The following is a 9,768-nucleotide window of genomic DNA, read 5'->3' as shown; positions in this document are numbered from 1 at the left end:
AGACGTTACTCGTCGTAGACTCAGTTTGTTGCGTGACGCGTCGCCTCTTCCGTGTGAAAAGCTCGATGAAGGAAAACATGGGAGACTCGAGAGAATGACAGAACCAGTCGCTCTTCCAACTCCAACTTGCTGCCAAAACCTCCAAGTTTTCATTATAAGCAAGCAAGCAGGACCCAAGTTCCAATAGTCTTCTTCTTAGGTTTTATAAAAATCTCCACCAGTCTTCTTCCTAGGGCTTATCGAAAACCCGAAGGGGAGATATTCTCCCGTCAGTCACTCGACGTCCGGTCTTAGTTGACGTTTTGGCGTTTATTGCTGTATGTAATGCTTGGTAGAGAGTGAGGTTTTCAGTAGTAAGTAAATGGTCAAATTATTCCAGAACAATTCGGCTTATGTCAAGAGTAAGAACTTTGAGACTCACATGGCTGTTCTCTGAGGTAAAGAAAAGTACATCCAAGTTTCCAACTTCTGAAGGGATTTTGGCTGCGGACTCCGGAGACCTATTGAGCAGCTGAACTTTGAAGTCTACCTGCTGTCAACGACAAGAGGTAGGACCCGCACAGCAAAATTCTACCTCTACAAGTGCATGGAGTTGAGTTTATAGTGGTGTGTGTAGCCGTCACACTTTAATTACCGCAGCTTCAATGTGCTGAGAGTAGGTTAATGCTGCACAGGAAGGAGATCTACGAAAGAACCTATCGTATGCGAGGATGCTACACTCCCATTGATTTCTTTTGGTTCGTGACCTGTTTACTGGCACACATACGCCAAATAATCTCGATTAAGTACGCTGAAATCAATGAAGGTTTGCATGTAGATATCACCTTCGCGCCACTTGCAGCACAGTTGATGGAGAGAAGTACATTACTTGAGATGGTGGCTTATCTACTACTACGACTCAAAAGTCTCGTGAACATACTCTGTTCTGGATCAGTCATTTTGGTCCTTGGGTGCGGAAAGCAAGATCCTTTCAAAGGAGATGGTTGGCTACTCATCATGGGAGCTCCCCGGCTAGGAATTATAGCATGGATACTCCATGTACTCAACTAGAAAGAGAAACGTGACTCCATGCTCTCACGCACACCTCGTGTGCCCTTGTTCGCTTTTATAAATTATCCCCTCATCTACACGTGTGCTTTCACCTTTGCTTCTCTCAGCGTGTCTGCTGACTCTCGAGTTCATCATGGGTAAAACTTTTAGCCAACCATTCAATGTTTGTAAGGCCTCGACACGGGGAGAAAGAACGCACCAAATAAGAACCCCTACAAAAACACCAACTTAATTAAGCCACTTAACTTTTAGCCGTGCTGCGGCTATGCTGCGAGCAGCTCTGCGTGAAACAGAAGAAATATCTGCCAATTTGATTAAATTCTATGGTAATAGCAAAATAGAGTAGGATGCAGGGAAATTTCACCCGCTACAAGAATAATTCGGCCAATTCGACGAATTCCTCTGCTTATACCAGTATAGAGTAGCTTGCAGGGAAATTTAACCCACACACAGCTATGAGAAATGGAACACAAAGACTCCTCAAAGAAGAAAGAACGGATGCTTCATGCAGAGTAAAGACTTCTCGGTCCCGGACCACGTGCAATGGGATGTGTGCTTACATCTACCTGTTTAACGTTAGCCATGCTAGTCTGTATCTACAGAGACATGAGATGGCCTCGCAGCTTCCTCAACGCCCCTCTGGAAACCAAGGGCTTGAGGGCTGACGGCTTGCTTTTACTTGGCATGCCGTAGGCAAACTCTCCCCCTGGTTTATTCTTGACTAAACTAGGCAAACGCCCTGATTCCACTTTATTATGGCCGAAGTGCAAGCTATCTTTACTCCTTGCAGCCATCGCATTGGCCTCCATTATAGAGCCAGCTACAACGCTTAATCTCCTGCAACCAAAAACAAAGACATCAGGAGAGAAACTTCACTGAGGTTAGTTGAGCACAAACAGAGACATGAAGGAGATTCGGTAGTTCAGCCCTGTTTATACCCCCAAAAACATGGATGGCCTACACAAGAAGTTTTAGATGAATTCCCGGAATAATTCCCACATTGTGGATTACAACAACATCATGTTCTTTCGCGACATCATGAGCTTTTGCCACTAGCAAGGAGCGATTTGGGACAGGGAGCCGACCGCCCAGGGTGGAGGCGGGCTGCCCCCAACCACGCCCACCTAGGTATGCGATGCCTCTTGAGCAGATGAGCACCATGTTGATCACTACAACAAATAACAACGGAAAAGTGCCCTTTTTACCCCACGGGAGAATGTGGGAAACTTAATGGGCAGGCTAGAGATTTAAAATCCTTACGAGAGAAAAAACAAGCAGCACATCACATAAACCTATGGAGGTCTTGTGCATAGACAGACACACCAAAACACACCATCAAATAAATGTTCCCTATTTGTAAGCACCTTGTGCCCTAGACACTACCCTTGTGGAAATAGTGTTTGGTATCAAACCAAACTTACCCTGCCAGACTAAGCCCAATGCACATATGGAGAAAGTATATTATACCACACTAGTGCTCTGAAATAAAATAGAAAAGCAGAATAACTCACGTATGATGATTAAAAGGTCGAGACGGTGAATTGCTACCCACTCCAGCCACCCTCTCGGTGCTTTCAGACCAAAGCCCTGCAAGTTCCAGTCCATTTTAAAACAGTAGACTTCAAACAACACTGGCACGCCATTGAAATTTCAGAAGATAGGCAAGAAGAACTAGTCAGGAAGAACAATTCTGTGCAACAGCGCCTACCAAACTTCAAACGACACTGGCACGCCATTGAGATTTTAGGAGATAGACAAGAAGAACTAGTCAGGAAGAACAATTTTATGCAACAGCACCTACCAAACTTCAAACACACTGGCACGCCATTGAAATTTCAGGAGATAGACAAGAAGAACTAGTCAGGATGAACAATTTTATGCAGCAGCACCTACCTGGAGCTAGCATGACAACTGCAAAACAGACTGTGAAAAGGAGAGCCCAAAGCGAAGCACTTGAGCTTGAAGATACTGCAGCAGCCATCTTCCGGCGGCGCTCCATTCTTGTTCTCCTGGTGGCCTGAAGAAGAATGCTTGTATCCGAAACACACCGGGCAAGCTTGGGACGAGATCCGTCTCCTGAGGATCTGGGAGGCCTAGGGGGTCTAGGTGGCTTCCTGCAGCTATGTTTCGTCTCTGATCCCATGTCGCAGGGCCTTGATTGCATTTCCCACTTGCAAGGGAAAGTCCCTGTTCTAATCAACTGTGTCCCTACATCAGTCTTGGTTGCTGAACCTCCTTCTAGACTACAGCAAGGAACAGAGGGATCTTCCAATGCAACCTGTTTCTCAGATGAAGGCTCTCTATATCCATGGCAGGCCTTCACACACATTCGAACCTCCAGAGACCCACTCGAGAACCTTTCCCCTGATTTGCCATCAGCATTCCTACACCTCTGAGATGCCACATTGTCTCCATTGTCAGCCGCAATGCTGCTACCTGAGAAGGTATCACAGGCCATGAGCCTCAGGGCATTCTCTTTGAAGGAGGGGCCATGGGATTCGGAGATGAACGGAGATTGGCAGCAGAGCCTCAGGGCATTCTCTTTGGAGGGGCCATGCCATTCGGAGATGGACGGAGATTGGCAGTCCTCTGCTGCACTGGAGAACAGGACTTTGTTGATCAAGTTGTTGACCTGTATCTCGAGCAGCACCTCCTTCGAGGCGGGAAGGGCCACAATGGGGCATCTGGGCGTGCGGATCTGCTGCATTGCACCCATGGGAAGGGCATTGAGGGGGTGGCAGGGGAAGCTATGCCGGGCTGTCTGCCATAGGCAGATGGGCAGAAGAAGAAGAGTGTAGGAGTTGGAACAGGGGAAATGGAGTGGGAAAGGGGGTGGGGTGAAGAATTGTGAAGGTAGGCGAGAAGCAATGCAATGATAAAGACAGAGAAGAACGCAAGTAAAGTAAGGGTATGGAGGAGGGCGAAGACACTAGTAGTAGGACAGGCTGTTCTATCATCTGGATTGAGAGAGAGAGAGAGAGAGAGAAAGAGATGTGGCAGCACTATGTGCGTGACAGGCCACCGAAAGGAGAGCCCGTTGAAAGTTGAGGAACCGAAGCAAGAACAACGGTTCTAACTAAAATAGTTTTATACATCTTACGCCTAAATGTAATAAAAATGAGAAGTGAATGAGTTGAGAGATGAGAAGTATACAAGAAAAGTCCTTATTGTATTAGGGAAGAGAGAAGGACTCAAGGAGAACCGGTGCAAAACAACGACGTGCAATGAACGTAGGCATACAGAGATTGAAAGCGAGAAGCGAGAAGCGTGAAGACGACGACATTGTTTGCTGTGTTTGCTGTGTCCTCTCTCTCTCTCTCTGCGTTCCTGGCTATGGCGGACGCTAGCATCGCACACTACCAATAGAAAGTGGTGCGTACGAATATCTGTCTATTCTTTTTAACTCGTTTTGGTGATGGTCTCGTAGCCCACCTGACAATCATTTTCTTTATTTTATTCAGAGCCATGACACGCGATGGGGACATCTTAGAGTCAGGCCACACCTACGTCTCAAGACTTATGTGAGTCCAAAAAGTGCTCGAACGTGCTAGTGGGGAAGTAATACTTCACTTATTGAAGTTCCAGGGCCCACTGAGCAGCCGGTTACTTGCTACTTCACCTAGTCTTTGTAGTCCCTCCAATTTGTGGAGGGACTACAAAGACGCCCTCAAGTTTGCATTCGTGGCACCAATCAAAAATCTCTCTCTCTCACAAATTGCTTTTTCAAGTGTTTTTTTTTAGATTATATTATTTTGCACGGGTTGTGTGCTTTGAGGTGGGGTCCACAAAAGTATGAGCTTCAGTGTGGCCGCAAGCTTGTGCTATGTGAGCCTCTCCACGCCAAGTCCATGTACTTAGGCATGGAAGGGCTGTTATTGCTCCCTTTACTTGGAAGTTGTGACTTTTCAGAGCCCCACCCCACACAAGTAAATAAACTTGGATGCGGGGCTAAGCCACTTTGAAGCGACACCTCCCCACGCAAATGCAATAACAATTGGACCATACGCTAGTAGTTCGCACAAATGCGAGAGAAAAAGAGTCGGACATAAAAAAGGAGAGAGAAACTCATCTGTGAGAGAGGATTGTGACGCATCATTCATAACCGCATTGCATTAACTTCTCGAGTAGATGAAGTATCATTAATTTTAGAGGTACTCCATGAACCACACGAGCTTCCTACTTTTTTGGAGTCCAAGTTAAGTGCCATGGCCATGCATGCCTAGCTTTAACTTAGCCGACTCACCCAAGTTGTTTTAACTTGTGGGTGACTCAACTCTCATTTTCCTCAACAATGTGTACGAGGGGAAAACAAGGCACAAGTTGCGAAACATTCTAAGCTTTTCACAAACTCATCCAGCACACGATTACCTAATAATAATAAAAATTGGCCCGTAAAAACTACAAATATTGTTAAATTGTCTTAGACTTCTAAATGGTTTGAAAATAAAATGAATAGGATAGTCATCCATGGTTATGAAGCTACATGCACATGTTCCATAACTTTTTGGTTATAAGTTGATGTCTATTACCTTATGATGTGGTAGATGAGTATCTATATCATGTTTTTAGTATACAAGGGCTTCTTGTTTTCCCTCTCCATCATCAAGATTCCTCTCAGTTGACATGTTGTGGCTCCTCCTACCATAAACTTGCATGTGGTCATCCATATATAGCTTGTGCCCTTATGCCACTTCACATAATGCAAAGCTACCACTAGGCCCAAATGAGAACACAAAAACTATGATGTTGAAAAAATGAGCCACCATCTTCTCTAAACAAAATGACTGAAAAAATTCGTATCCAAACAAAATCTATTCTTGACATTTTAAGCACAAAATGATATTGTATTAAATTGAAGGATCTCCCAAGCCTAGGCTCAATCCTACATGGCCTATGATTGAAGAGTGATTCTCAAGCCTCAAATGTGTGTACCTCTCTCTCTCTCTCTCTCTCTCTCTCTCTCTCTCAACTAAGACTATTCAGCTACCCCACCTCTTCCTACTCTAAGCATTTAGCCACCACCTTGCTAAAATACATAAAGAGTTGCACTTCTCCATACATAAGAGAGTGTATGTGTGTCTATAGCGAGCCCATGGTGACTAAGACTATTTAACTACCCCATCTCATGACAAAGGGGTGCAAAAGAGAAAGGAAAATATGAGAATAGGAAGGTCATTATGAAGTTTTTAAGTGTCTCTCTTGAAAGACAAAGGTGGCACTTTTGGTAAGAATTGTAAGTAAGGCTATTCAATTATCTAGCTAATGAAGTCTATGTTGATACAAATGAGCCACTACTACCAAATGAGTGCCACATCAATTGCTTGGTGAACACAATTGATTGAGGAACTCCATGATGATGAACTAAGATATAGGTGGTGATCACAATTGCTGCAAAAGAGTAAGATGCATGCCAATTTGGCAAAGTGTTCAGGCTGTTGAGTCCCCAACTGCTAAACAATTCACCATTGAACGTCTAGCATAGCACAAAGTGCATTGAAGATTATTTGTGTGGTCAATTGCACTTAAATTGGTGCCACCTACTATAGCTCCCTCCTATTAACATGGTTGAAAATTGATATCATGTTGTCAATTGCACCTACATTGGCATGACCTCCTATAGCCCCCCTTGTTCATCATGGTTGAAAACGGATGCCCCACTAACTAGTGACCTTCTCCTCAATTTATGATCAACATCTTCTCTACGTATTTGTAAATCTAACAAGCTCCATACATAGGGTGCCAAAATGGGCCTCCAAAAATTTGCTAGGCCTCACCTTCTATTTATGCCCTTAGTATCATGTTCTTATTTGTAGATGGCACCTCAACTTCGCTTGATCATCTTCAATGTTATTTCTCTTGCTTATGCATGCATGGCTACTTAGTTAACATGTGGCCTCTAATTCAACATTCATGTCCATGCTCCTCTTGGTTAAGTCCTTGTCCTTACTTCACAGCAAGATTAACACACTCATCTTCTCTTCTTTCCCCTCCACTCATATGAAAAATAGCCCCTACTCACAAACCTTCCACATGAAGGATATTATTAAGCCACAATCCTCCTCTTTCCCATAGTCCCTTAACTATTTTCTCTCAATAGTCATCTCCCACTTCCCTTTTCAGGCAAAAAATTACCCTTGAGCCCCCCATGCAACAAGCTAGCTATCGCTTATTTTTTGTTGTCACCTTCATGTAGGTGGCACAGTACCCATTTTCCTTTTGTTTAGGAGAAATGAATGGACTATTGATCTTTGCTTTTTATCCCAACTTTGCGAAGCTTCCAATTTACAAAATACTATGTCATTAACACCTCACCGTTCCAAAAGAAAAGCATTTGTGTAATGTTTTTCCCATGGATTACTACCAACATCTTATCACCTATCATGATAATTATGAAATCAATCACTAGTGTCACATTGGTGACGATGAGCATTGAACTAGAATTGGAGAATTTTTGGATGTTTATGTAGATGGAGTGACCCCAACATATGACATTGGCAATAGTGGCAAAGCCATCACTAAGGAGGACAATGTTGGAGCTCTCCTTAGCAACCTCGAAAACAATGATGCCCATGGACACACTGATGTTGGTGTTGTGGATTATTAGGGTGTCATTACTCTTGCATATGTAGGAGTGAAATGTACCATCCATGTTTAAATATAATTATATTCATGGTCCAAAATGTTTATTATTCCCATATATATGGATTTCTTTGTTAGTGAATGTAGAATACAAGTTAATTGCATTATATAATGTTTAAGAGCTAAGGTAGTTAAAGCCCTTAGAGCACTTGGCATACCAAAAGGGATTCTATGCCTGACACGAGCATCAATAACTTACTCCTTTGAACATGGAAATCCTTCACCATAGGAGATTAAGGACAAGCTCCATCATGTGTACTTGCATAATAAAACTATGGTAGAGGAAGTCTCTAGTGTGTGGGCTTAGAAACTATTAATAACATCTCCAATGGTATTGAGTGCTTCCTTGATGGTGAAGAAAACACTACCTAAAGTGTCCATTGATGGTGTTTTAAGTCATTGAACCAAAATGCCAACCTATACAAAATTAACTTTAGAAGAGCACCTTCATGAGCAAGGGAGGAAACATCATAACTCGACAAAAACAAGGCAATCAAGGTAAATGCAAAAGTTCAATTGAAATATTAGTAGCTAATATACAAAATACACAAGTTTGTGGGTCCAACATTATAGATAAAGCTACATCAACATTGGTGCAAGAAATATAATAGAATCAATAGAATCGAGTAAGAAACATAATAGAATCAACTGCGTGGGTGCAATCATATGCTAAGATATAGATGATGACAAAAAGATTAAGGTTCAACTTGTATAATTCAACATCTTTCGTATAATAAAAGTCTCTAATTGTTTTGTTGATTCCCACATTAAGTTGAGAGCAAGAAGAAGCTCAAGCCTATACACGAGGTTTGAAATTGGTCAAATCGATGACCATGTTTAGCGATCTATCCTTCATCTACTTTCTGATCTTTCATTTGTTTTGTTGATGTGAAATCAAAACTGAGAGAAATCTCTTCTTGATTTTCAAAGTTTTCTCAGACAAATTTCATTTTTTTCTCTCCTTCTTATCTCCAACATGCTCAAGTCAACAAAATTGGCTAAAATCCAAGTATCCCCTCTTCCAAATGTGTTTTTCCTCTACAATTCAATCCTCATGAAGAGTAAGTAACTCTTCCCTTGGAACCCACTTGACATATAAAATATTTACATGCATTATATTGTAACTCCACCCATTTCACACTTTGTTATCGACACACCTTAGCAACTCAAAAAAGTGATCAAAGATACTCTATTGCCTAGGGCAAGGATTAGTGGATTTTAGGGATCAATAGATTTCAACCACCATGCTTAGCCACCTCCTTGTCTAGAACACAAAAGTGTGGACATATATTTATTCAATCTACAAATAACATAACAAAAGCATGCAACCAAATGTGATCCCATATTATACTTACAGCCTGTATGTACATCATTTATAGCTTATTTTAGCCACCCTAAGTCAAATGGCATAAGAGATTGCATAAACCATTATCTTCACTAGTTTCACCAATATCAATATCATACATATTAGAACAATCAATGCTACTCTCCTGTATCCAGTCTTCTCTCACTTCTAGAGTCTCTTCAAGACACTCCTACACTTGCAAAGAAGGCTCACCAAATCATCACATTTACAAGGCAAAGCAAATAGATCCTTGTGATTAAAACTCATTTTTTCACATGCATGAACATCCTTGTCTCATCCATAACCTCATTATCAACAACAAGCCATCAGCATATCCACATACATGGCCATATACAAACCAATACATCTTTAGGCAGTGACCTAAATCTATTGGACAAACTTTTGCTAGTTGTAATCTAGTCGGCTTTCATTTTCTTTGTTTGGTTATCCCACCAAAACCTGATTAATTTGTCTAAAAACTTGTTTATTTTCTTTAATCTATCAATATTTATAGCTCTAGTTTTTTATAAATGATGCCATCCATTCAACTTCCATGAGAAAGCTATCCACATTTCATTATCAAATATTGCAATGGCTTGAGTTTGTGCCCAAGATGGTCCCCAATCCCAACACCCCCTTCCTGATAAGATTAAAGAGATTCTCAAGTAAGGCACCACTCTATGGTAGGTGAATCAATAGCTAGCCTCTAATAGCCACTAACTCAACCAGTAACT

The 9,768-nt window shown here is 42.1% G+C and overlaps 1 protein-coding gene across 2 annotated transcripts; it reads right to left on the bottom strand.

Annotated features, from left to right (window-relative positions):
• Positions 1–256: 256 nt before the first annotated feature.
• On the bottom strand, positions 257–4,398 carry LOC148019562 (uncharacterized). Of its 2 annotated transcripts, XR_015694821.1 has the most exons (4): positions 2,944–4,398; positions 2,562–2,637; positions 1,415–1,887; positions 257–1,262 (listed from the first exon to the last, which is right to left on the bottom strand). XR_015694821.1 is itself a non-coding variant. In XM_087699554.1 (3 exons), exons 1-3 carry the CDS (start codon positions 3,764–3,766, stop codon positions 1,647–1,649), a joined length of 1,140 nt encoding a protein of 379 aa, XP_087555680.1. In that variant the 5' UTR covers positions 3,767–4,398; the 3' UTR covers positions 1,352–1,646. The 2 variants fall into 2 exon arrangements, 1 of the variants encoding a protein (XP_087555680.1); XM_087699554.1 differs by lacking the exon at positions 257–1,262 and having other exon boundaries at positions 1,352–1,887.
• Positions 4,399–9,768: the final 5,370 nt, after the last annotated feature.

The sequence above is a fragment of the Lygodium microphyllum genome, chromosome 19 (genome assembly GCF_053477565.2).
Source record: "Lygodium microphyllum isolate KBCC chromosome 19, Lygodium_microphyllum_v1.1.10, whole genome shotgun sequence".
NCBI classification, from domain to species: Eukaryota; Viridiplantae; Streptophyta; class Polypodiopsida; order Schizaeales; family Lygodiaceae; genus Lygodium; species Lygodium microphyllum.
Note: the sequence above shows the minus strand (reverse complement) of the source record. Positions and strands in the feature narration are given on the sequence as shown.